Source organism: Zalophus californianus, chromosome 4 (assembly GCF_009762305.2).
Source record: "Zalophus californianus isolate mZalCal1 chromosome 4, mZalCal1.pri.v2, whole genome shotgun sequence".
NCBI classification, from domain to species: domain Eukaryota; kingdom Metazoa; phylum Chordata; class Mammalia; order Carnivora; family Otariidae; genus Zalophus; species Zalophus californianus.
The window spans coordinates 154,660,452-154,688,421 of NC_045598.1; the positions used below are offsets into that span (position 1 = coordinate 154,660,452).

General features: G+C 39.2%; 1 protein-coding gene and 1 long non-coding RNA gene across 3 annotated transcripts in view; one reads left to right on the forward strand and one right to left on the reverse strand.

Moving 5' to 3' along the window:
• LOC113927867 overlaps positions 1-24,307 on the reverse strand; it is a 33,859-nt gene extending 9,552 nt beyond the window's left edge. The window contains exons 1-3 of one of the 2 annotated variants that reach the window (XR_003521756.1): positions 23,586-24,307; positions 9,236-9,383; positions 2,208-2,719 (exon numbers count right to left, since the gene is read on the reverse strand). This is a non-coding gene — a long non-coding RNA (uncharacterized LOC113927867). Of the gene's footprint in view, positions 1-2,207; positions 2,720-9,235; positions 9,384-23,585 lie in introns of those variants that run through there. The other variant, XR_003521757.1, reaches the window with a different exon arrangement.
• SPAG1 (sperm associated antigen 1) overlaps positions 1-27,970 on the forward strand; it is a 69,131-nt gene that overhangs the window by 13,275 nt on the left and 27,886 nt on the right. The window contains 7 exon segments of the mRNA XM_027604001.2: positions 892-1,017; positions 4,442-4,506; positions 5,427-5,536; positions 6,336-6,441; positions 9,644-9,774; positions 13,002-13,108; positions 17,168-17,327. Of these exon segments, the coding sequence (XP_027459802.2) occupies positions 892-1,017; positions 4,442-4,506; positions 5,427-5,536; positions 6,336-6,441; positions 9,644-9,774; positions 13,002-13,108; positions 17,168-17,327 (805 nt within the window).

The window sequence follows — 27,970 nt, forward strand, 5'->3', positions numbered from 1 at the left end:
ATTTTGTTCCCCTGCCTCCTGCATGTTTAGGACAGATAATATAGTTAATCGCTGTATCACGGTGCCTAATTTAATATAGTGTCTGACAGATATTAGACCCTCACTGTATAGCTGCTGAATAATAATAATAGAATTTCTCAGATAACAAATCTCTCACTCAATTTCTTCCTAGAACCTGTGACAATTCAGTTTAATAAACATGATTATGAACCTATTATGTGCCAGACATTGTGCTAGGTTCCTGAACCACAAAAATGAGACTATGACATAAGGTCTGCCCTCAGGGAACTTACAGAATGTGAGAGAGATGAACAATAAATGGCTTATTTTAAATCTCTGTGTTAGGGCGCCTGGGTGGCTCAGGTGGTTAAGCGTCTGTCTTCGGCTCAGGTCATGATTCTAGAGTCCTGGAATCGAGTCCCGCATTGGGCTCCCTGCTCCTTGGGAGCCTGCTTCTCCCTCTGCCTCTCTCTCTCTTTCTCTGTCTCTCATGAATAAATAAATAAAATCTTAAAAAAAATACAATAAAAAATAAATAAATCTCTGTGTTAAAACATGGAGGAGGAGCATTTGTAGCCCAACCCGGTAGTTCAGGGAAAGCTTGTTGGAAGGGATGAGAGTGAGCTTGCAGAATAATAGAAGTAGGAAGGGTAACACAAATATGCATAATAATACTGAACTGTACAGTCAAAAGTGGTTAACATGATAAATTTTGTTTTGTGTATTTCACCACAGTTTAAAATAATAGTAGAAGGGCATTACAGATAGAATGCTTGACCAAATTGTCACCCAAAAAATGAACCCATAGGAAACTATGATAATGTGTAATCCTAACACCTGACTAATTACTTCAAACTGTACGTTTATCTTCTTTTTTCTCCTGCTTCTCAGAGTTGGATATCGGAAATTAAAAAAGAAGAAAATAAAATGCACTTTCATGAAACTGAAACACTTCCAGCAAAGGAAGATAATTTGCCTCCAGTTCGTGGTTCACGTAGCCATCTTCATGTTAGTAAGGTAGGCCGTTTTGGCGTGAAGTGTGGGTGGCGGGGGACAGGATTGTTGTTGCTAAGAGAGCTAGCATTTAATGAGCATAACCACAGTGTGATGGCCTCTGAGAGTCAGGGATTATCTTTCAGTGGCCATGTGCTGCCGCCTTCTTGAGGAGGCTTTGTTTCATCACTTGGACATCCAAATGAAACAACATTTCCCTTTGAAGCCTTGCTTCTCCAGCTCACTGCCTTTTCTCATTTTTTCTTTCATTGTGACGTCTGCTCTACTCTGACCAGTTTTGATGAACACATAAGATCCAATTCAGTGGGTGAGAATTTCAGGGAATAATTTTGTCTGTCCAATGGAGGCATAGAGGAAATCATTTATTACATGATTAACTCTGGATTTAAAGTATTAAATAGATAACTTTCAAGCAGTTATAAATGTCATTCCTCTGTTTACTGCATGTTATTACCCCAGCCCCTTATGAGATTTCTCTGTGGTCCATCCCTATTTTGTCATGTAGACCTTTCCTTTTTCACCCATGGGTTCCATAGAGAAGGGGCCTGCTGGAATTTCAGGTCCATTTATACTTAACTTCAACTTAAAACTGAGCTTCTGGGCATCCACCTGACCCTGATATTACAGAATCTAGCCATTGTGTCCTGGGCATTGGGAGTCTCTGGGCTTTCACATGGATCCTGCATTCTGTTCCCTCTGCCCTACTTTTTTCTTTTATTCCTATCATTTCTGAAAGTTTGCCTGCTCAAGTCTCTTCATTCTGGGTTCATTCTTATTATTCTCATTTCTTCTTTGAATTCTCAATTTTATTTAAAAAACATCCATAGCCCTTCATTACAGTGCTCTCTAATAATTTACCTTCCTGCATCTTTTTCCTCCCCATTAAGAATTGCTCATGTGGGGCGCCTGGGTGGCTCAGTCGTTAAGCGCCTGCCTTCGGCTCAGGTCATGATCCCAGGGTCCTGGGATCGAGCCCTGCTTCGGGCTCCCTGTTCGGCGGGAAGCCTGCTTCTCCCTCTCCCACTCCCCCTGCTTGTGTTCCCTCTCTTGCTGTGTCTCTCTCTGTCAAATAAATAAAATCTTAAAAAAAAAAAGAATTGCTTATGTAAATGAGATACAGCATAATCTGGTAAGAATGCCATCCTCTGTAATTAATATATTTGTATTTATTGAACACCCATTTTTTGCTAGTTCTGTACCCTGAAGATATAACAGGAGGTTATGGTTCCGTGGGGTAGATAGACTAGTGGTACAGTGATTCTCAAAGTATAATCCATGGGCCTTGGTTCTCCCAGAGATTCTTCCAGAGGGTCCAGAAAGTCAATGCTATTTTTAGAAAATAATGTTACTGCTTTGCCTTTTTCACTGTGTTGACATTTGTATTGAGGGTGAAGCTGCCCGGCCTTAGCATGAAGCAAGGCACTGAGTGGCACCAAACTGTGCTAGTAGTCGCTGTTTTCTCCACAGCTCCCCATTTACAGTAAACAATTCCAGTTTGACTTAAAAATGTCTTTGATGAAACAAAAAAGCTTATTTTGTTAAGTCTTGAATCTGGAGGACACATCTTTTTGATATTCTGTGTGACAAAAGAAGTGTTCAAAAAGCACTTGACTGTGAGGTGAAATCCGGTGGTTATTTCGAGATTCGAGACTTGTATGAATGAGTTGCCATCTTAAGTCACCACTGTTTCCCGGAACAGGTTTTACTGGAAAGCGATTGACAGACAAATTATGGTTATTCAGGCTTGGGTTTTTGACAAACATTGTATTGAAAATGAATGAAGTGGGCCTGTCACTTTAAGGAAAACAACTGACGGTGTTTTTTGCTAGTGATAAAATCTGAGCTCTCAATTGCAATTTAAGAGAGTATTTCACATCCTTATGCGGCTCTTAAATACCTGCTTGTGACAAAAAATTTCCCCTTAAGGGGATACCTAAAGACTTTTCTGATGAGCTCGATGAAGATATTAACAGATAAGATTTTTAAATTGTATAATGAAATGTAGGGATATTTGGAAGATCTCCATAACTCAAATGACCGCACCCAGTGTTACAAAATTGTGCATGGGTAAACAACCCGTTCAAACTGGTTTTGGATTGTGACTTTTTTTTTTAAGATTTTATTTATTTATTTGACAGAGAGATATAGCGAGAGAGGGAACACAAGCAGGGGGAGTGGGAGAGGGAGAAGCAGGCTTCCCACCGAGCAGGGAGCCCAATGCAGGGCTCCATCCCAGGACCCTGGGATCATGACATGAGCCGAAGGCAGACGCTTAACGACTGAGCCACCCAGGCATCCTGGATTGTGACTAACTTTTAAGAAACCACTTAAGAAACTGTTGATGAGCATAATGGGCATTGTTTGCTTTCCTCCCATTCCCTTCTAGTTCCCGTAGTGGGCATGTGACCTAGGTTGGGCCACTGAATAGCATCAAGCTAGTGCTTGGTCAGGGATGGGCGCATGACCCAAGCTAGGGAATGCTGAGTCCTTCCCTGGGATTTCTCTAACTAAAGGTGAAAAGAAGAGTCACTCTCCTTCTTTCTGATTGGGAGGCCTGTGAGGTTATAATCCCATACTGCTTGTGGCCACTGTGCGTACTATATGGAAAAAGCAAGTAGCCAGCGGGGGGGAAATGAAATCTGTGGGCAGAAAGAAGCAGAGACTAGGAACAGGGGGAGAGTGGGAGAGCTGGAGAGAGAGAGAATATACTAGCCTTTATCTAGTAATACCCCTGCCCTTTCATCAATTTGGTTATGTAAGCCATAAAAGAAAGCCAAAAAATAATAGTTTATTCTTTTTTTAATAGAATTAGTCCAAGTTGGGTGTCTGTTGTTGCAAACAAACATCTCTAATGCACCAAAGTAATTATTCTTATTTCTCCAATGCCTAGGTTTTTTCGTGTGTTTTTATTTTAAGATTTTATTTATTTATTTGTCGGAGATGAGAGAGAGCGCACAAGCAGCGGGAGCAGCAGGGAGAGGGAGAAGCAGCTGAGCAGGGAGCCAGATGCCGGGCTCATTCCCAGCACCCTGGGATCATGACCTGAGCCAAAAGCAGACCTTAACCAACTGAGCCACCCAGTTATCCCTCCAATGCCTAGGTTTTAAAAGAATGAATGATCGTTGATTACTTTTTTATTATAAGAAAATCACTAAAAATCACATTTCATACATGTGAGTTTTTAAATCTTATATACATACTTAAAGTCCTATAGATTGCTCCCAGAATTAACTACCAATTTAAAATCCTTTTTAACATGCTGTATGTTAATAGTTACAATACTTGAGTTGTTACAACTTCAAGAGTACCTATTTTTCTTATCCATTCAATTAGTATATCTTAATTCAGTACTTCACATTGCATTTATCATTAAACCTGCTAATCTTATATTAAATATGTCTCATAAAATGTGATTTTATTCTTTCAGGAAAAATATTCTAATAGCAGACGACCTAAAAAGAAAATTCCGAGGGATTATGCAGAATGGGATAAGTATGTTTTATATTTTGTAATACAAAATTTGTCACTGGAAAATTCTCTACCATAAAATATTGTAGTAACTTCTTATAATAAATCTCAACATATCAAGACTATGAAGTTACTTTGGTAGAGTACTAAGAGTATATGGTCTAAGTAATGAAGGATAGTTGGAAGAAAGGCAGGCAGGCAGGGATAAGCCCTCCACTCCCCCTAAGTGGAAACCACCCTTAAAAGGGTTTTATACCACCCTGGAAGGAGCCCTCCACCCTTTCCCACGTGATAGATAGATGACAAAAGGCTGATTAGATGACAGGTGTGTGGAGGGTTAATCAGATTTAAACAGCCCACCAGCCAGGCCATAAAAACCCCTAGACTTAGACACTCCAAGTTACTCCAGGTTGCAACCCTCTCGGGTCCCCTCCCTTTTCAGGAGCTTTGTACTATCGCTCAATAAACTTTGCTTTGCTGCCCACCACTCTTCTTCTGGTCTACCCCTTCATTCTTCAGAGTGGTGTGACCAAGAACTATGGGCATTGTGGGAAAAGAAATCCTGTAACATAAGCACTTTTGATCATATTTTTTCATTAAATAAATATCTACAGCATCCTTTTGTTTATAAAAGCAACCAGAAATAATTCAGGTAATCCTATGCCCATCAAAAATAAAAAAGAACAAAAACTTTAAATCGAGATAAATTAGTTACAATTTTAATGACAAAGTTCTGAACAGTTTAGGTCTGATAAATATGTTAAGTCCTCACTTGAATTGCATGGTTTCCAAGAGCGAATACAGATGACTTGTAATATGAACCTGTTATGCATTTTTGGAACATGTCTCTAAAGGCACAGTGGTACAAATATAAGAATATCACTAATAAATGTAATTTTCTTGCTTGTATTGTACATTTTTTCAGTTTTTTTCTTTCATTTAAGATTTGACGTGGAAAAGGAATGTTCAAAAATTGATGAAGATTACAAAGAAAAAGCTGTAGTAAACAACAAGTCACATTTGTCTAAAATTGAGACAAGAATAGACACAGCAGGTAATTGGAAAAAAATAATTTCGTAGTTTTTACATTTTCAAAAATTGTAATAAAAGTTATCAAACTAGATGACCTTCTCTTTATTTTTTTTTTAAACAATTTTTTTAAAGATTTTATTTATTTTAACAGAGAGAGACACAGTGAGAGAGGGAACACAAGCAGGGGGAATGGGAGAGGGAGAAGCAGGCTTCCTGCCGAGCAGGGAGCCCGATGCAGGGCTCGATCCCAGGAACCTGGGATCATGACCTGAGCCGAAGGCAGACGCTTAACGACTGAGCCACCCAGGCGCCCCTGACCTTCTCTTTAAGCACTACAGATTTCCATTATAAGTTTATGGATTTTCTCCTAGAGTTGACCACTTCTAACAAATTCAGTTGCATCCTTTAACTATTTAATTTTATATGAGTAATAGTTACACTACTTAAATTTAGTAAGACTCAAAAATATAAACCTAGTGTTTTACTATAATTTGTTTTTCATTCTATTTTTCAAATCTTTTTTCTCCAAATCCCTCAATTTTTTTTTGCCTCAAAACAAAAAGATACAGCAGTTTATTTGTTTTCACTGGAAGTCTGTAGGTGTATAGCACCTTTAAAGTGAAATAAAACCAATAATAAAAAAATCTAAACCCCCCAAAACTGTGAATGATTTAAAGAAACATTTCCTAAACTTAGGAAACCTTTATTTTATTTACTTCACAATTTACTGCTGTTCTTAAAATAAGCATTCTTGGATTTAAACTTTTAAAAAATTCTCTTCAATTATATTTTTATTTATAGCAGATAACATTTACTTCTAGGTCTAACTGAGAAGGAAAAGACTTTTCTTGCTACTCATGAAAAGGAAAAAGGAAATGAAGCTTTCCATTCAGGAGACTATGAAGAGGCTGTGATGTATTATACTAGGTGAGCAGATTTTTGTTGTGGCTTATGTTGCCTTTTTTTTTTTTTTTTTTTTAAGTAGAATCCACACCTAAATATGGGACTTGAACTCAGGACCCTGAGATCAAGAGTTGCGTGCTCTCCCAACTGTGCCAACCAGGAACCCCTTGTTGAGGTTTAAACTTGCCATTTAGGGGTGCCTGGGTGGCTCAGTTGTTAAGCGCCTGCCTTTGGCTCAGGTCATGATCCCAGGGTCCTGGGATCGAGCCCCACATTGGGCTCCCTACTCTGCGGGAAGCCTGCTTCTCCCTCTCCCACTCCCCCTGCTTGTGTTCCCTCTCACTCTCTCTCTCTCTGTCAAATAAATAAAATCTTAAAAATAAACAAACTTGCCATTTAAAAAACATGATAATGTTTATATTTAATTGTTGAAGTGACATAAATAAGCTAAAAAATCTGTCAGAATCACTGAAGATATTATACTTATGATTTATCATAAATTCACTTGTGTTTGCCTTGTTTTTCAGTACTTTTCTCAACCCCTTAAGCTCCCTGACCCCCAGTTTGACAGAGGTCCTTTCCTATTTTCCAGAGAAAATAGAAGCCATCTGAATGGAACTCAACAGAAACTCCATATAGCATAGAAGTTAAGAATTCAGGTTCTGCAGTCAGAGTGCCTGGATCTAATCCTATTACTATGATGCTACCTCCCACCACAGGGCCTTTGCATATGCTGGGTCCTCTGTGTAGAAATCCTTTCTTCTTATTATTATCTAGTTAATTCAAACTTGCCTTCAGATCTCATCCCATGCTTCACTTTGGGGAAGTCTTCCTTTGCGCCTCCCAGACAAGGTTAAATTTCCACCCTACTCCACTCCTCCCCACCCCTGACTCCCAAGGCAATCTTGCCTCTCCTTTGTGGTACTTGTTGGAGATACAATTTAAGTTTGTGTGTTTTGATAGTAACTGGACTGTAAACTCTATCAGAGCAGAGCACCCTTGTCAGTTTTCTTATAACTTTGTATCCCCAGTGTCCAACAAAGTACCTGGTTCATAGTAGATATTCAATAAATACTTATATGCACTTTTTTAAAATAAAGATTTTATTTATTTGAGAGAGAGAGAGAGCGCATGAGTGGATAGAGTGGCAGAGGGAGAGGGAGACTCAGACTTTTGACTCAGACTCTCCTTACCTTTGACCCTGAGATCATGACCTGAGCCGCAGACAGATGCTTAACTGACTGAGCCACACAGGCATCCACTTACATGAACTTTTGAAGCTCTTAACAGTCAATGAAAAGTAGACTAATTTCCTAAAATATTGTTACAAACTAATTGTGCTTATAGAATCCCTTATGCTATCTTACAAATAAACTCTCTATGATCTTTTTTTCATCTTTGGAAGGAAGGTTTTTTTTTCAATGTTGCTTCTCTAAAGAAGTTTGTCTCCATGTTTAAGTGAACATACAAGGTAAAGAGGCTGTTAATCTATTTCTCTTTCAGTATTGTCTTCCCTTTTTAGGCAGGTGGATGTCAGTGCTGATGTTGTTCTCTCTCGTAGATTTCCACCAGTAGAGAATCTCTTAGTCTATTGCAGGGAACACAATTTTTCCTCTTTTAAGAAATCAGAGTGGTGAAAAATTAAAGCAGCATAGCATTAAGGGAACTCAGACTGCCACTTTCTGACATTGGGCAGATTCTTCACCTCTCTTGCCTCAGTTTCCTCAGTGTGATGAGGTTGTTACAGTGAAGTAGTTCAGAGCCGCTGTGAGAATTCAATAAAACAACACACTGAAAGGCAGGTTAACACGGTGGTAGTGATAGCAGGTGCTGGAGTACACTGAGTTTGAGTCCTGCCTCTCATTTACTAGCTTGTGACCTCGGGCATGTGACTTGGCTTTTCTGTCACATCTGTTTTTTTCATCTGTAAGATAGGAAGAGCAGTAATACCTCCTTCATGGATTATAGTGAGGATTCAATGAGTGTGGTGTTTGTGCTTGGCAGGTGGGAGGTACTCAGTGTCAGGTACTTGTATTAGTCATTCTTACTTGTATTGTCTGTCTTTGGTCTCTACCCAACCATGTGATTTCTTTATATTCATCTTTAATGATCTTAGTAAATTGCTACTTTTTGTGGCTTTTCCCTTTTCATTTTCTATTCTTCTTCTGGCTTTAGAAAATTCAGTGCACTGATACCCTTATCTTTCCTAAACCTAGGAATACATTATTTCACTCCAAATCAACTTATTAAGCAACAACTGGGGAGGTTTTAAGTCCCTCTTTTCATCAGTTATTTTTGCTTTCATACCCTTAATGTAACAAAATTTCCTCTCTTAAAGTCTGTATTCCTCAGTTACTACTACTCTCCTTTGTTTCTTTCAGTTAACTTTTTCTGATTAAATTATGATCATTTCCTCCCAGTTAAATCCACTTTTAGATTACAAACTAAACTCTTGTGTTTAGATTACAAAGTAAACTCACCATAGCAACTTAATAAAGGATATTAGTTGTGGTTGATTGCTCCATTTTTTTTGTACGAGGAAATTGTCCCCAAGGAGTCAAAATAATGTATTTGATGTTAACTAAACTGGTTTTTTAGGAGATCTGTGGGTATGTAGGTTACCAGGTCACTTCTAAAGCCAGGGTCAACCTTAAACTGCTTACCTGGATATTCAGCATCTGTCTAAATATTGATTCAGTATGTCTATAGAACTATATTTTATTGCTCTTGATGATTCAGGCTGTACCAGTTTGCTAGGGCTGCCATAACAAAGTGCCACAGGCTGAGGGGCTCAAACAACAGAAATTTATTTTCTCACCGTGTGGAGGCTGCAAATCTGAGATCAAGGCTGTCGGCAGGGCTGGTGTCTTCCGAGGCCCCTCTCCTTGGCTTGTAGGTGGCTGTCTTCTCTCTATGTCTTCAAGTGGTCTTTCCTCGGCATGTGTCTATGTCCTAAACTCCTCTTCCTATAAGGACACCAGTCATAATGGATGAAGGTATACCCTCATGACCTCATTTTAACTTAATCATGTCTTTAAAGACCATCTCCAAATACAGTTATATTCTGAGCTGCTGGGGGTAAGGACTTCAGCATATGAGTTTGGGGGACACAATTCCACCTATAACACAGGCTATAATTGTTTTGTTTGAAACTTTAGCTGAGTTTTTCCTATCTTCTTATGTTTTCCTCTGGTCTACTTGTTGCCAATAAGTGTCTCTTTTGTAGGAGTATATCAGTGCTCCCCACAGTGGCGGCCTATAACAATCGTGCTCAAGCAGAACTCAAACTACAGAACTGGAACAGTGCTTTTCAGGATTGTGAAAAGGTCTTGGAGTTAGAACCTGGAAACTTAAAGGGTAAAAAATATTCACAGAATGCTTTAAATTTATACCAGGATTTGTTCGACAATTTGTAGACACTCAACTATGATTATACTAAGACTATTTCAGATACACTCTAATTTCTGTGAATCATCACTTTCATAAAGTTACTTTTAACTTCAAGTTTAACTTGGAATTTAAATTCCTGGTTATTTGCACTGAAGTGGTTAATAATCCCAGGAGATGAAGTAAAATATGTTTTTAAAGAAATATCTCAGGCTTACATTTGAGCCATGGTGGTTTTCTATTTATCTTTTAATTTTTTTACTCTGGTAAAATACACATAACATAAAACTTACCATCTTCATCATTTTTCAATGTACAATTCAGTGGTATGAAATACATTCATATTGTTGTGCAGTCATCATTATCCTCCATTTTCCAGAACTTTTTTTATCCTGCATAAGTGAAACTCTATGCCCATTAAACAATAATTCTCTACCTTTCCCTCCTGCCAGCTTCTGGCAACCACCATTCTCCTTTCTGTCTCTATGATTTTGCTATTGTAGGTATCTCATCTAAGTGGAATCATACAATATTTATCTTTTTGTTACAGGCTTATTGAACTATCCTTTTATCCAAAAAATATCTAAGTATAATTTAATATAAAATTTCTGACATTAATATAATAAGCCCATGCCAGAGCTCTAGAACCTTCTGCCAGTGGCTTTGTGGGCATTTCCACCTACATGTCCATAGACATTTTCTTTCTTTCTTTTTATTTATTTATTTATTTGAGAGAGCAAGAGAGATTGAGCACAAGCAGGGTGAGGGGCAGAGGGAAAGGCAGACTCCCTGCTGAGCAAGTGGCCCAATGCGGGACTCAATCCCAGGACCCTGAGATCATGACCTGAGCTGAAGGCAGACGCTTAACCGAAGGAGCCACCTAGGCGCCCCTTCATAGACATTTTAAATTAGATGTGCCCAAAGCTAACTATATCTTTTTACCAAAACCTGCACTGTGTTCGGATTTCCTGTCTCAGTGGCTGCACAGCCTTGCTGTGGTCTAAGCCCGACTACACAAGTTAGACTCCACTCCTTTTCTGTTATCCAGAAGGAATCACTCCACAAGGGAGTGGCATAATTTATAATAGACCCTATTTCTTTTTTTTTTTTTTTTTAAGATTTTTTTATTTTTTATTTGAGAGAGAGAGAATGAGAGATAGAGAGCATGAGAGGGAAGAGGGTCAGAGGGAGAAGCAGACTCCGTGCTGAGCAGGGAGCCCGATGTGGGACTCGATCCCGGGACTCCAGGATCATGACCTGAGCCGAAGGCAGTCGCTTAACCAACTGAGCCACCCAGGTGCCCGACCCTATTTCTTTAAATGTTATGGATTTGAGTAAATATACACATTTAATTTTTTTCACATGGAATGTACCCTTGTGTACCCTCCTGTGCAAGCCGTGGGTGTGCTAAGGGGAGATCCTGGAGCATCAGCCCTGACTGTCATTGCCATGGATTGCCCTCCTTTTACCAGCAAAATCCTCTTTGTCTGTAGTTTGTCTCTGTCACGGAGCATGGGTGGGCTCCCAGTTTTAGGATGTGGCAAAAAAGTTTTGCGATCTTCTGATGGGCCCACACCAACACTGTGCCAGGTCCTTGACACATATTAACTCCACTAATTTCACAATAGGTGAGTAGAGGTGCAGATACTATTGTTAGGACACTCAGTTTACAAAAGTGGAAACTGAGGCATAAAAGGATTAAGCAGTTCATCCACAGTCACACAGCTAGCAAATGGCAGAGACAGGAATCTGCACTGGGCAGCAGACTCCAGAGCCCACATTCCACCACAGTGCTCATCTTCTGCCACCAGAATGACTTTATGTTTCCATTTTTCCTTGTTTGAGTAATTTCAAAAGCACCAGAATCTTCACTATTTAAAAAACAAACTGGATAGAGCCAAATCTAGTAATGAGGAGGGCTATAAAACATTAAGAAGTCTTATGTTTGCTTAAATGAAAACTTCATTTTCAAAACTTTGTTTTACTCAAAATACAATTGTTCTAAATGCAGTGTGGTATTTCAATTCATCCTGCAACAGAAAAAGGCATTAGTGGAAAAACTGGTGAAATGCAAGTAAAGCCTGTAGTTCAGTTAATAGTAGTATACCAATGTTAATTTCTTAGTTTTGGCAAATATTCCACAGTTACGTAAGATGTTAGCATGAGGGAAAGCTGGAAGAAGGTATATGAGAACTCTCTGTATTATCTTTGCAGCTTTGCCATACGCCTAAAATTATTTCAAAAATAAAAAGTTTAAAAAATGGTAACTATTATATCATGCCTACTTCTTATGGTTGTTCCCTTCTGAGTAGTAATAGTAATAGCTAAACTTGCTTAAAGTATAGTGTAACAGTTTTGATTAAATTTATGACAAAATGATTTATCCTGTAGGTTTTCATGGCTCATTCTAAGACTGAAATCAAGTTGGTCAAATGTATGTTTTAAAATAGCATATTAAAATATGTTGGATATAAATTTCTCACTTTTCAAAATTTCCAAGACTCATTCTTTTCAAAATAATGATTTACTATACAAAGTTCTCTGATTATACATGGATAATGATGGGATTATAAAGGCATTCCTTATCAGTATTAAATAATTGTCGAATTATTTGAAATATACAGAAAATCTGATGCAAATTATCAAAGTGCTCAATTTCTGAACTGAGCCAACTTAATCAGGATTCTGTCGGTTCCCTGTGTGAAATACCATCTAATCATTTTAGAGATTGCTATAGAGGCTTCCTTTGCTAATGGCTCATATTCTGAGCCATCTGCTGGTCAGCAATATACTAAATTTGAATAAAGGATTTTCTCAGTTTTCATAAAGGGGCAAAATAATACTGATGATGATTATTAAGATGTAAGTGTTAATGCTCTATGACCAGCTTCCCAATAGAGCTCTATAGTGTGGCGCCTCTGAGGGTATGGCCTCTCAGTGCTGGCAGGAGCCGGCAGAGCCTGGGGCTGCTCAAGGACCGGGGTTGCTGGAAGGGACTGGTGCCTGAGGCAGCCTCTTTGTTTACCCCAGTATCATTTTCTACATGTGCAACAATATGAAAATGGGTGTAATTAAGCTTTGCCCACTTGCACACTAAACTGTTCTGTGGTATTTGCATTCTTCCACTTGAAAAATAGGTTCTAACCATGATACCACACATTAAAAAATACAACTTTTTTTTTCCTGTAAATTTTCAGCTCTTCTGCGCCGTGCCACTACATATAAACATCAAAACAAGCTCCAGGAAGCCCTAGAAGATTTGAATAAAGTACTGAATGTTGAACCTGATAATGAGTTGGCCAAGGTAAGTACAGAAAGTGATACCTCACTTATTTCTATAGTTTGTGTTTTTTTTAATTTTTAAAAAGATTTTATTTATTTGAGAGAGTGAGCGAGTGAGAGAGAGACAGCACAGGGGCAGGGGCAGAAGGAGAGGGAGAAGCAGGCTCCCTACCGAGCAGAGAGCCCGATGAGGGCTCAATCCCAGGACCCTGGGACCGTGACCTGAGCCGAAGGCAGATGCTTAACGGACTGAGCCACCCAGTTGCCCAGTTAGTATTTCTGTATTTATGTTAAAATGACATCAATCTTGTTGGATGAATGATGTTGAGAATTAGCTCACAGCTTTAAAAACTAGGTATATCCCAAAAGAAAAAAAACCAAAACAAAAAACACCTAGGTATATCCCAGATGCTCCAAAGTGTTAATATCTATTTGAAGTGGAAGAAAACAGGCTCTGAAAATGTCCAAAACTATAAACCTACTTTTGAAGGACAAATATTTATTTAGATAGGTAACATTGTTTATAAGGTGTACTTATGTTGATTCAATACATTTATATATTGCAATAGGATCACCACCTTGGCTTTAGCTAACACCTCTGTCACATCACATAATTATTTCTTTTTTATGCTAAGAACAATTAAGATCTTGTCTCAGCAACTTCTAAGTTTAGAATATGGTATTGCTGACTCCAATCTCTATGCTGTGCCTTAGCTCTCCAGGACTTACTTATCTACTAATTGCAAGTTTGTGCCCCTAAGCAACATCTCCCAGTGCCGTACCTCCCCAGTTCCTGGTAATAATCATTCCACTTTCTGTTTTTTTTTGTTGTTGTTGTTGTTTTTTAAAGATTTTATTTATTTATTTGACAGAGAGAGACACAAGGAGAGAGGGAACACAAGCAGGGGGAGTGGGAGAGGGAGAAGCAGGCTTCCCGCGGAGCAGGGAGCCCGATGCGGGGCTCGATCCCAGGACCCTGGGATCATGACCTGAGCCGAAGGCAGACGCTTAACGACTGAGCCACCCAGGCGCCCCTCCACTTTCTGTTTTTATGAGTTTGGCTTTTTTAGATTTCACATATAAGTGATATCATACAATAAGAATATTTGATTTTTCTCTTTCCTGCAGTGTTGTAGGCAATGCTTTTCTCTGAGCCAATCTCAGTTTATTATGCAGAGTGGTATAGAAGTTTCCTAGGGCTCCATGGCCATAGAAGAGTGCATGGTAAGCATGGCACCACTGACAGCATTCGCTGCCTGACTGAGCAGACTGACTGAGGTATGCACCCCGGGGGCTGTTTTGAGGCTTAATGAGTGAGGTAAGTGTAGAGAACTGTGAGATTTTACCCAACTTGCAAATTAACAAGGTGGCCTAGCAGAAGACACAAAGGACTCTGTTATTCACACTACAGCAAACTGATGAGCTTCAAGTTCATGTCAGCTCCCCTGGCCCCCAAATCCCATGGGGGTGGTGCAGGGCGGCCCAGATAGAGCTGCACACTCACTGGGTTTGTATCATAGCTGAGGAATCCCAAACTTAGGAAAACCCTTGTCTTTTATCGTGGGATACAAGCAAACCTGCCCAAAATTCTGTTATGGAGGGAAACATCTTTATTTTACTGGAGAGCAAACATACCTGCTCTCTTCTCTGAAGAGAAATACTCTCTCTGTTTTCCAAGGCTGTTCTCAGTAACAGACATCCTGGAAAAGATAATCCAGAACAACTGTTATTTATGCCACTACTCACAACATATTTAGAAATGTGAGAAGTCCATGGAGAACTGTCTTCCAGCAGTAAGTTGTCACTGTTTCTACACACACCTGTCGGGTTATCTGTCTCACTTTCAGTGGCAGCTGATGTCCCTAGTGTATTTGTCAAGTTAGCATTTCAGTGGATTAGGTTTAGGGCCCGGCTGAAGAACGCATCTTTTACCCATAGTACTTTCATTTTGTAGTGGTGTATTTATTGAAAAGTTATCATGACAATATTCTAAAAAAAATTTGAAACAAGGAAAACCACCTTTAATGTCACTACCCAATACAATTTCATGTTTACATATTAACTTTCAGGCCTTAACCATTTATATCTTAACCATATGCAAAGATTAACTCAAAATGGATCATATACCTCAGTGTAAAACCTAGAATGTGAGAGTTCTAGAAGGACACATAGGGTAGAATCTTTATGACCTTGGATTAAATAAATCTTCCTTAGATATGACATAATGGCACAATCCATAAAAGGCAAAGTTGGTAAATTGGACTTCATCAAAATTTAAAAGTTTTGCTCTTTGAAAGACACTGTCAGAAATAAAAAAAAGACAAGGCACAGACTGGGAAAAATATTTGCAAATTATGTATCCAACAAAGGACTTGTATCACGAATGTACACATGGTCCCCAACTTACAATGGCTTGACTTAACAATTTTTTGACTTTATGATGGTGCAAAAGTGATAGGTATTCAGTAGAAACTGTGCTTTGAATTTTCATTTTTTTCTGGACTAGCAATATGCTGGGAAGGGGCAGTGGGCCACGGATCCCAGTCAGCCATGTGCTCACAGGGGTTAACCGATACAGTCATAACCATTCTGTGCCCATGCAACCATTGTGTTGTTCACTTTCAGTACAATATTCAATAAATTACATGAGATATTCATCACTTTATTATAGAAGAGGCTTTGTGTTAGAGGACTTTGCCTCTGAGCACGATTAAGGGAGGCTAGGCTAAGTAAGTTATGATGTTTGGTAGGGTAGGTGTTGTAAATGCATTTTCAACTTAAAATGGGGTTATTAGGACATAACCCCATTGTAAGTTGATGAAGATCTGTAAGAACTGCAAAGAACTCTTAAAACCCAATAATAAGAAAACAAACAGGCAAATAAAAAATAAGCAAAATGTTTGACTGTCAGACTCCACCAAAAGAGATCTGTGAATGGAAAATAAGCATATGGAGGGCGCCTGGGTGGCTCAGTTGGTTAAGCGGCTGCCTTCGGCTCAGGTCATGGTCCTGGAGTCCCGGGATCGAGTCCCGCGTCGGGCTCCCTGCTCGGCGGGGAGTCTGCTTCTCCCTCTGACCCTCTTCCCTCTCGTGTTCTCTCTCATTCTCTCTCTCTCTCAAATAAATAAATAAAATCTTAAAAAAAAAATAAGCATATGGAAAGATGCTTAAGATCATTAGTTACTAGGGAAATTTAAATTAAAATCACAATACTGGGCGCCTGAGTGTCTCAGTTAGTTAAGCCTCCACCTTTGGCTTAGGTCTTGATCCAGCCCCTGGTCAGGCTCCCTGCTCAGCGGGGAGGCTGCTTCTCCCTCTCCCGCCTTGTGCTCTCTCACGTGCTTTCTCTCAAATAAATAAATAAAATCTTTAAAAAAAAAATGGGAAGAAACTTTTGGGAATGATGGATATGTTTATTATGTCAAAACCTATCAACATGCATTTTAAGCATGTGACTTTGTCAACTATACCTCCATAAACTGTTAAAAATGGGCAATGGGGGGGGAAGGAAAATGTTTTGATATGAACTTTCCACATTAAAAAAAGCATGTGTCGTATGATTTTATTTGTATAAAACTGTGTCTGTGTGTACATATGTGTAGAAACATATCTAGGAATGTCAGAATGTCATTGTTACAGAGTGGCAGGATTTCAGATGATTTCTTTCTTTCTTTTCATGCTCATTATGCTTTAACGGACATGTATGATTATAATCAGACAAATGAAGTTGTTTGAAAAAGAAAAACAAGATCGCCATAAAAAGTGTTGTCCTATGTACCTTTATCCACTTTTTTTTTTAAGATTTTATTTATTTGACAGAGTGAGACACAGCGAGAGAGGGAACACAAGCAGGGGGAATGGGAGAGGGAGAAGCAGGCTTCCCGCCGAACAGGGAGCATGATGCGGGGCTCAATCCCAGGACCCTGGGATCATGACCCGAGCCCAAGGCAGACGCTTAACGACTGAGCCACCCAGGCGCCCCTCTTTATCCACTTTTTAATATCTTCATATTCCTACCTGACAGAATTTACATTTTTAATTAAAGGAAAACATTTTCTTTAACATGCTGATTATGTTGCAGAAGACCTTGTCAGAGGTTGAGAGAGATCTGAAAAATTCTGAACCTGCATCTAAGACTCAAACCAAAGGAAAGAGGCTGGTTATCCAGGAAGTAGAAAACTCAGAGGATGAAGGCGGAAAGGACAGCAGAAGAGCACAGGAGGACGGCCGTGGAGATAAGCGTGAGACATCTTTCCTCTTTGGGTTATGCAAAAACCTCCCTTTTTATACGATGAGCTGGCTCAAATTTTCTATTTCTACCAAAATTCTTAGTCCACCAAACTTTTTCTAGCTCTACCATGTAAATCCATAAACAAGTTTTTTCTTTTTTCTTTTTTTTTAGAGAAGGAGAGGGACGGGGGGAGGGGTAGAGGGAGACAGGGAGAGAGAATCAAGACCAGCAGGTGAGCCCAACGTTGGGCTCCATCTCATGACCCTGAGCTGGAATCAAGAGTCAAACACTTAACTGACTGAGCCACCCAGGCGCCCCAAGTTTTTTCTTAATGTTTTTCTTACTACAATCTCCTAAACCCATTTTTCTTCTTAACCTGGCACCTTTCTCTAGTGTTCAACTCAATTCCTGATTATCATGGTATATTGACATTATTGATAATTTGCAGGTTAACCTTAAATCCCTCTCCAAGATGATTGTTTTGTATATAGCTACTTGGTTTTAAACCAAATGTATTGACTTCACAGGGATGAATGCATTGTTGGGAAATTGCTATATATGTCTCTCAAAAATTTTTTTAAATATGCAAAAGAAATAGGTATAATTTCACTTCTGGTATAATTTTTTTAACAGAATCTAGACTAGATAAAGCTTCATCTTCATAATATATAACAATGACAGTTACATCAGCTTTAAGGGGGAGGATGCACCTACTCCCTTAACAAGGGTGGGGAGTGTGTCTTTACCCCTTTTCTGAGAGCCCCTGAACGACCAAAGGGAAAGTAACAGTTCTGAAAATTATTTACAGGCAAAAATTAACTTGTAAGCAATCTGACAGAATATTTTAATTTTGAGAGAGAAATATAAAATATTCAGTGCATTCAACTTAAAAAGTAAAGAAGTAAAAGTTTTAATTTTTTTAGTGAGAGAACTATAACGGAAAATATACAGCTCAAGACAAAACATCAATGAAATTAGGGTAAAGACAAAGGGGCAGAAAAGAAGGGAAGAGGAGAGAAAAGTAAACGCTAGGAGCACCAGGGAGATGGGAAAGGAAGAGAGGGCATTAAAAGGATGAAAAAGGGAGAAGTTAAAGTAAATAGTTTTTCAAGGATTGAGACTTACCTTTCAGACAGATTTTTAAATAAATTCTGGCAGCAAATATTGTTCTAAGGGTTTATATTTATCTTAAGATATCAAGCCAAGTATCTTAAAATTAAAGGAAATCATTTAATATCTTACTGGAACAAGATACAGTATAAACTAGATCAGTTGATCCTATTTGTAAATTATTATTTAAATATTTACGTATAGTAAAAGTGGACTCTCTTGGTATGCAGTTCTATCTAACAGGTGTATAAAATCACGTGACAGGGCGCCTGGGTGGCTCAGTTGGTTAAGCGACCGCCTTCGGCTCAGGTCATGATCCTGGAGTCCCAGGATCGAGTCCCGCATCGGGCTCCCTGCTCAGCAGGGAGTCTGCTTCTCCCTCTGACCCTCCCCCCTTCATGTGTTCTCTCTTTCTCATTCTCTCTCTTTCAAGTAAATAAATAAATAAATCTTTTTTTAAAAAAAATCACGTGACAGGACATAGAACGATTCCATGACGTCAAAGACTCTTTCTTGCTGTCCTTTTGGCCAATTTCTTCCCTCACCTCAAACCTTGGTAACCATTGGTCGGCCATAAATTCTTCAAATTTTGGCGGTGGGGGGAGAACAGTTTCTCCTCTTCCACAGGGACTGTTACAATTGTTAGATCACCTAGTGTTGTCCCACAAGTCCTTGAGGCTTTCTTCTCTTTTTCTCACTCTCTCTGTTATTAAGATTGAAAAGTTTCTATTGATCTATATTCAAGTTCACTGATTTTTTAATTCCTGATCCCAAATGTACTGTTGCCCCCATTCGGTGAATTTTAAATTTTGGTTATTGTGTTTTTCCATTCTAAAATTTCATCTTAGTTCTGGTTGTTTTTTGTTTTGTTTTGTTTGTTTGTTTGATCTTCCACTTCTCTGCAAACTTTTTAAATCTTTCTATCCATTTCCGGAGTGTTTGCCTTTATTTCTTGGAGCATGGTTATAATAGTCACTTAAAGTCTTTGAGAATTCACATCTATGTTATTTGGGGTTTGGTATTACTTAATCATCGTTTCCCTTGCCAAATATGGAGATTTTCTTTCTTCCTCATTTGTTAAGTAGTTTTGTACTGTATACTAGCAACTTCATTATGATATGCGATTTTCAGTCTTATTTAAATCTTACAGAGAATTTTTTTTTAGCAGTTAATCAATCTGGTTAGGTTTGGGTAACAGTTTTCCTGCCTGATTTCTGTGGACTATGGTTCTAATGTCAGTTTAGTTTCAGAACCTTTGCAATGCTATTTGGATCTGTCCCACCTGTGCACCACTCAGTGACCAGCCATTGCCTGGGCAGTGGTCTTCCCCCATAATTCATTTCTCAAAACTTTTAGTATGCTGTTTAGGATCACATAATGCACGATGTGAGCCCAGGTCATATGCAATTGTTTTCTTGAGCTTCCCCCTTCTCTGTGATTCTTTCCTACTCTTTCTGGCACCCATAGGTTTTCCTTCCTACTCCTCTAGTTAGAAAGGCAGACTTTTAACTACCCCTTTCTACCGCACACTTCCCATGACCCTGTACCTCCAGGACCGAGCAGCAAGAGGACAGAGAAGAATAGCAATGGGAACATTCTTGGGACCACAGTTTCTCTGACCAGAGAGAAGAGTTCCTCTCCCTCAAAATTTTACGTAGCTGTTGGCTGTTCCTACCACTGCGGCTGATATAGGATTGCCTGGGGGTTGGGATTGGACAGAAAGGAAAAACAAAACAAATAAAAGAAACCAAGATTTTGGCACCAGCTCCAGATTTTGGACAGCCTTTGAACCAGGTTAGGAGATGACAGAGGAAAGAAAAATGAGAAGCTCACTGCTGGTCTGGTGGCTTTTCAGGTTCTAGGCCCTTTTCCCGGCTGGCCTGCTACCATTTACTTTTCAGTGTCCTCATTTGGCTACTCCATCCATTCTGTCTCAGGTTTTTAGTTATATTTAGGGGGAGAGATGGGGAGAGTGTGTTTATTCCATCTTGACAGAACTGCCTTTCTCATTACTATTTTTTGAAGGATTAGCACATTTGAAGAACTATAAAAGTTGCTTATTTAGGTTATTTTATTTAATCCTCAAGGAAGCTATAACCCACACTTTTATAGATTAGGCAACGGAAGCCGAGAAAGGTTTAGTTATTTGCCACATTTGCACGGGCTATAAATCACATGGCTAGGACATGGCCCTAAACCTGTGTGACTCCAATGTCTATCTCATAAAAGTGGTTAGTAGATGCCAACTAAGGAAGTACAGGTTCTATAAAATCCAGACTGAACATCACCAGGCTACCTTGTCAAAGAAACAGATGTAATTTGGTGTTTATCTCCCTCGTGCTTACTGATGTTGTACCAAAACTCTTATCAGAAGCTGAACCTATGTTGAAGAGCAAGTGAGTTAAAGACTAATGTGATCATTTTTTATTAAAAAAAAAAAAAGCATTGGAACTGAATAGACATTTTTCCAAAGAAGACATTCACATGGTCCATGGGTATAGGAAAAAGATGCTCACATCACTAATCATCAGGAAAATGCAAACCAAAACCACAATGAATCACAGACCTGTACCTCTGAAACAAATAATACATTACATGTTAAAAAAAAAAAATGAAGGGGGGGAATCGGAGGAGGAGACGAACCATGAGAGACTATGGACTCTGAGAAACAAACTGAGGGTAATCGAGGGGAGGGCGGTGGGGGGATGGGTTAGCCTGGTGACGGGTATTAAAGAGGGCACGTTCTGCATGGAGCACTGGGTGTTATACGCAAACAATGAATCATGGAACACTACATCAAAAAAAAAATAAATGGGAAAAAAATATAAAACATAAACAGAAAAGTATACATAGAAGAGCATGGATGTGGAAAGGGGGTTGAAGAAAATGTGGAAATTAAAGAATGTTAGTTAAGTCTTAAAAAAAAAAAAAAAAACCACAATGAGATATCACCTCAAATGTGTTTGAATGGCTGTCATCAAAGAGACGAGAGATAACAAGTGTTGGTGAGGATGTGGAGGAAAGGGGACCCCGTGCACTACTGGTGGGAATGTGGACTAATGCAGCCACTATGAACAACACTCTAGAGCTTCCTCAAAAGACTCAAAATAGAGCTACAGTCTGGTCCAGCCATCCCATTTCTGGTTGTATGTCCAAAAGAAATGAAACCACTATCTTGAAGAGATATCTGCACCCCTGTGTTCATGTCAGCATTCTCAATAGCCAAGACATGGTAACGTTGCAGGATTTCTTTTCCCTCAGTGCCCGCGGGTCTTGGTCACGCCACTTTGACGTCTGAAGAGGTAGACCAGACAGAGTGGTGGGCAGCAAAGCAAGGTTTACTGAGCGATAGTACAAAGCTCCTGAAGAAGGAGGGGATCTGAGAGGGTGGCCACCAGAGTTTCTATGTCTAGGGGGTTTTATGGGCTTGCTGGTGGACTGTATTAATCTGATTAACCCTCCACACACCTGTCATCCAATCAGGCTTTTGTCGTCTATCTGTCACGTGGGAGAGGGTTCCTTCCAGGGTGGTGTAAATTCCTTTCAAGGGTGGTTTCCTCTTGGGGGGTGGGGAGGGCCCTCATCCCTGCCTTCCTTTCTTCCAACTATCCTTCATCAATAACAACCTGAAGTGTCCTTCAGCAGATAAACGGATAAAGAAAATGTGAGACACTCACTCATTTAAACACTAGAATATTATTAGGCCACAAAAAAGAAGGAAATCTGCCATTAGCAAAAGCACAAGTGGACCTTTAAGACATTATGCTAAGTGAAATAAGTCAGACAGAGGAAGATGAATACTGTGTGAACTCACTTATGTGCAGATTCTAAAAAAAAGCCAAACCTGTAGAAATAGAGAGTGGAACAGTGGTTGCCAGAGGTGGAGGTTTTGGGGATAAGTTGGTCCAAGAGTAGAAACTTCCACCTGTAAGTCTGGGGGACGTAGTGTACAGCATGGTGACTACGGTTAACAATATGATGTTATATCCTTGAAAGTTGCTAAGAAAGTAGATCTTAAATGTTCTCACTATTTAAAAAAAGGTTACATGAGGTGATGGATGTGTTAAGTAACCTTACTGTGCTAATAATTTTGCAATATATATCCATATCAAATCATCACGTACACTTTAAATGTATACAATGTTATATGTCAATTATATCTCAATAAAGCTGGGGGGGGACTGGAGATACTAAAAGGCCCTCCTCCCACAGAGAGATAAACAGGAAAGGGCTAATCATTAAACAATGAGTAATTACTATTCTGTGATTAGAAAAGTGAGTCAGGATTGTTGTGTAATATTTTTTTTTTAAAGATTTTATTTATTTATTTGACAGAGACACAGCGAGAAAGGGAACACAAGCAGGGGGAGTGGGAGAGGGAGAAGCAGGCTTCCCACCGAGCAGGGAGCTCAATGTGGGGCTCCATCCCCTGGGATCATGACCTGAGCCGAGGGCAGGGCAGGGCGGAACTTAACTGGGATCATGACCTGAGCCGAGGGCAGACGCTTAACGACTGAGCCACCCAGGCGCCCCAGACTGTTGTGTAATATTAATCATTTAATAGATTGATGTTTCTGAGTTAGGTGGTTATCCATAACATCAGAACCACAGAGAAACAGTGTTCCCATTCAGATCTCCAAGCAGCCAGAGCTTTAAGAGAACCATTTCTTTTTTTCTTTTTTTTTGAGAGAGAGCGAGCATGGGGGGGGGGGGGGTGGCGCATAGGAAGGGTTGGGGTAGGGGCAGTGGGGGAGAGAGAGAATCTTAAGCAGGCTCCATCCCCAGCGCAGAGCCCAACACAGGGCTCCATCCCCCAACCCTGAGATCATGACCTGAGCGAAATCAAGAGTCGGAGGCTTTACCGACTGAACCGCCCAGGTACCCCTGAGAGAACCATTTCTGATCTCGTCATTTATGCCCCTCAATAATTATTTTGTAGATTAGGGAATACATAAAGATATGTGAAATTCCAAAAATAAAAATGTCTTGATAGGAATATAAATTTTAAGACTAGTTAGTTCCCTTTTTTCAGGAAAGCAAATCAAGATTAGGTGGGATAAATAGCTGGAAGCTCAGAAGTAGTCCTTTTAAGATAAAGTCAATAGGACTGTAGTCCTTTTAAGATGAAATAAAGTCAATAGGACTGTGTTATGCTCACCTCTACCAAGTTCCATTGTTAGAGGACATGTAAAAAGAGGTCCTGGAGCCTTGGACAAGACAGGATAAATCCAAGTCACTTTTAGGAAATCCTGTTAAAGCCCAGAGGGGAGGTCATCAGGATGGAATCCTTGCATACGTTTCCCCATCCCACCACATTCCAAGAAAGAATTCTTAGTCATTATGGGCTATGATGCAGGGAGCCCTAAAGCCCCTGGGAAAATGCAGCTTTGAGTGTTGTGTAACCTCAGCTGATAATGCTGCTCACCTGTAAGCACCATTTGGATTGGCCAGGCCCAGTTCATCCCGACTGAGGTATAACGTAGCCAGTGGATTTGATTTAATAGCTGACAGTTATTGATCACCTGCTCTGTATCAGGTACTAAGACAAGACCATTGACAATTGTCCTTACAGGGACTAGTTTGAAGAAACACCTATTTGCCAGGCTGATCAGACCCAAGGATTTGAGCTCCTGGGCTTTCTTGGGAACTCCCCATCTATTTGTGTTTTTCTTCCCTAATGGAGAGCATTTAGACGTGACCATCACCATATGACTAGCTGTCAGAGACTTTGGTATTTATTGTCTTCTTACAGAGTGTGAGAAGTCATCAGAGGAAAGTAAGCAGCTAGCCTCCTTTGTCGTGCTGTTGCTTATTCCCTACTTAAAAATGAAATATAAGAAAATTAAATAGGGGTGCCTGGGTGGCTCAGTTGGTTGAGCGACTGCCTTCAGCTCAGGTCATGATCCTGGAGTCCCGGGATCGAGTCCTGCGTCGGGCTCCCTGCTCAGCGGGGAGTCTGCTTCTCCCTCTGATCCTGCCCCTTCTCATGTGCTCTCTCTCTCTCTCTCTCTCCCAAATAAAATAAAAAAAAATTAAATAGTAACTTGCAAACAGAAGAATAAAATACAGTTATTTCTCTTGTCCTAGAATTGGTGGGATCAGGAAGGTGGTAGGGATTTCAAGGAGTTAAAACAATAGATAAAATCATGAAAAGAAAGGTGAATGATGTTGACTGTGTATAAGTGAAAAACCAGTATCAGTCAGATGCTATAAAAAAATGAAAAGGTAGGGGCGCCTGGGTGGCTCAGTTGGTTAAGCGACTGCCTTCGGCTCAGGTCATGATCCTGGAGTCGCAGGATCGAGTCCCACATCGGGCTCCCTGCTCAGCAGGGAGTCTGCTTCTCCCTCTGACCCTCTTCCCTCTCATTCTCTCTCTCTCAAATAAATAAATAAAATCTTTAAAAAAAAAAATGAAAAGGTAAATGACAAACTAGGAAAAATGGCAAGGGGTTGGTAACCTTATGATATAAAGAGCTTTTCCAAAACAGTAAGAAAATATTAAAAGAGCCCAGTACCAAAATGAACAAAGCATATGAACAATTAATCACTAATGGAGAAATTAAATGATCAACATATTTTGTACTGCTAACAAAAAAAGAAAATTAAAAGTAGATTCTTTTTCTCTCCCAACAAATTGGCCAAGATGGGGGATAAAAAAAAAAAGAAAGAAAGAAAAAGTATCCTTTGTTGTCAAGGGTAAAGTGAAATAAGCATTTTTTTTTTTAATTGAGATAGGATCCATATACCATAAAATTCATCCTTTTCAAATTCAGTGGATTTTAATATATTCACAAGGTTGTACAACCATCACCACTGTCTAATCCTGGCACATTTTTATCATCACAGAAGAAACCTCATACCCATTAACAGTCACTTCCATCTCCCCCCCTCCCCAACCCCGGGCAACCATTAATCCTTTCTATCTCTGTGGCTTTGCCCATGCTGAATATCTCATATAAATGGAATCATACAACATGTGGCCTTTGTGTCTGGCTCCTTTCACTTAGCATAACATTTTCAAGGTTCATCCATGTTGTATCATGTATCAGTACTTTATTCCTTTTTATGGACAAATAAACTCCATTGCATGGATAATACCACATTTTCTCTATCCATCTGTTGATGGACATTTGGATTATTGCCACTTTTTTGGCTCTTCTGAAAAATGTGGCTATGAAATTCGTGTATAAGTTCTGTGTGTGGGCGTTATGTTTTTAATTTTCTTGGGTATATAACTAGGAGTAGAATGCTGGATTATATGGTAACTCTTGTTTAACTTCTTGAGGAACTGCCAGACTGTTTTCCAAAGTGGCTACACCATTTTATAGTCCCACCAACAATATATGAGGATTTTAATTCCTCCACATTTTTGCAAACACTTGTTATGGTTTGCCATTTTGATTATAGCCATTATAATGGGTGTGTGAAGTGGCACCTCCTTATGGTTTTGATTTGCATTCTTGTAATGACATTATGGTAACCATTTTTCTGTGTATATTATTATTTGTGTATCTTCTTTGGAGGAATGCTTATTCAAGTCCTTTGCAGCCTAATTTAAGAATTAGGTTGTCTTTTTATAGTTGCATTATAAGTGTACTTTATGTAGTCTGGGTACTAGACCCTTGCAGGTAAGATATATGGCTTGCACATAATTTCTCCCATTCTGTGGGTTGTGTTTTTACTTTCTTGATAATATCCTTTTTTAAAAATTTTTTTATTTTTTAAAGATTTTATTTATTTGAGAGAGAGAGAATGAGAGAGAGCACATGAAAGGGGTTAGGGTCAGAGGGAGAAGCAGACTCCTTGCCGAGCAGGGAGCCCGATGCGGGACTTGATCCAGGGACTCCAGGATCATGACCTGAGCCGAAGGCAGTCGCCCAACCAACTGAGCCACCCAGGCGCCCTTGATAATATCCTTTTATGCAAAGTTTTTAATTTTGATGAAGTTAAGTTTATTTTTTCTTTTGTTGCCTGTGCCTTCAGTGTCCTATATAAAAATCCATCACCAAATCCAAGGGCATGTAGATTTACCCCTATGTTCTCTTCTAAGAATTTTATGGTTTTAGTTCTTATATTTAGGTCACTGACTTATTTTGATTAATTGAGGTAGGAAGGAGTCCAGCTTAGCTTTTTTTTCAGCATGTAAAAATCCAATTGTCCCAACACCATTTGTGAGACTATGGTTTCCTCATTGAATGGACTTGACACCCTTGTCAAGAATTAACTGTCCATAGATGTATGGGTTTATAGAATCTCAGTTCTATTCTGTTCACCTAGATGTCTATTCTTATGTCAGTGCCACACGGTTTTGATTACTGAAGCTTTTAGTTTTTAGAAATCAGAAGTATAAGTCCTTTGATTTGTTCTTCTTTCTCAAGATCGTTTTGACTACCCTGAACCCCTTGAAATTCCATATGAATTTCAGGATCAACTTTTCCATTTCTGCAGAAAAGGCTGTAGAATTCTGGTAGGGGATTATGTCAGATCTGTAGATCACTTTGGATATCTTAACATTAAGTTTTCCTATCTATGATCAAGAGATATCTTTCCATTTGTTGGTTTTCTTCCAGTAATTTGTATTTTTCGGTATACAAGTCTTTCACCTTCTTGGTTAAATATATTCCTAAATATTTTATTCATCTGGATGCTACTGTATATGGAATTGTTTTTGTAATTTTCAGATTGTTCATTGCTAGTGTATCTTGTACCCTGAAACTGCTGAATTTGCTTTTTAGCCTTAGTAGTAGTAATGTGTGTGTGTGTATTCTTTAGGATTACATATACCCTCCAAATATAAACATACACACACACACATATATAATATAAAATATAATAATCACGTCATCTGTTAATAGTTTTACTTTTTCCTTTCCAATATGGATGGTTTTTATTCTATTTTTTTCTTGCCTAATGATGAGGCTGCAACTTCCAGTATAATGTTGAGTAGCTGTGGTGAAGACAGCATCCTTGTCTTGTTCCTGAACTTCAGGGAAAAACTTTGAGGATTTTACCACTGATATGATGTTGACTGAGTTTTTCATAAATGTACTTTATCATTTTGAGAAATTTCACTTCTGGTCATAGTTTTCTGTTTTTTATCATGAAAGGGTGTTGGCTTTTGTCAAATGCCCATTCAAAGTCAGTAATGATCATGTGTTTTTTTTCCCCTTATTCGATTAATGTGGTATGTTGTATATTGATTTTGTACGTTGAACTACTTCCTGAGATAAATCCCACTTGGTCATGGTGTATAATCCTTGTACTCTGCTGTTGGATTTGGTTTGCTAGTGTTTTGTTGAGGATTTCTGCATCTACCAACTACCCAAACGACTGAAGGCTACTGAAGGGAGTCCTCATGGCTTTAGATCTAATGGCTGTCGGTAGGCTTTAGGCAGCTGATACTGCCAGCCATCCCTTCCTCTGATTATTTGTTATTCTTGACTCCTTCCTCCCTGAAATACTCTTTCTTCTTGGTTTCTGAGGCAGTACTCCCTCCTGGGCTTTCTCTCATTTCTAGATACTCTTCCATCTCCACTGAAGATT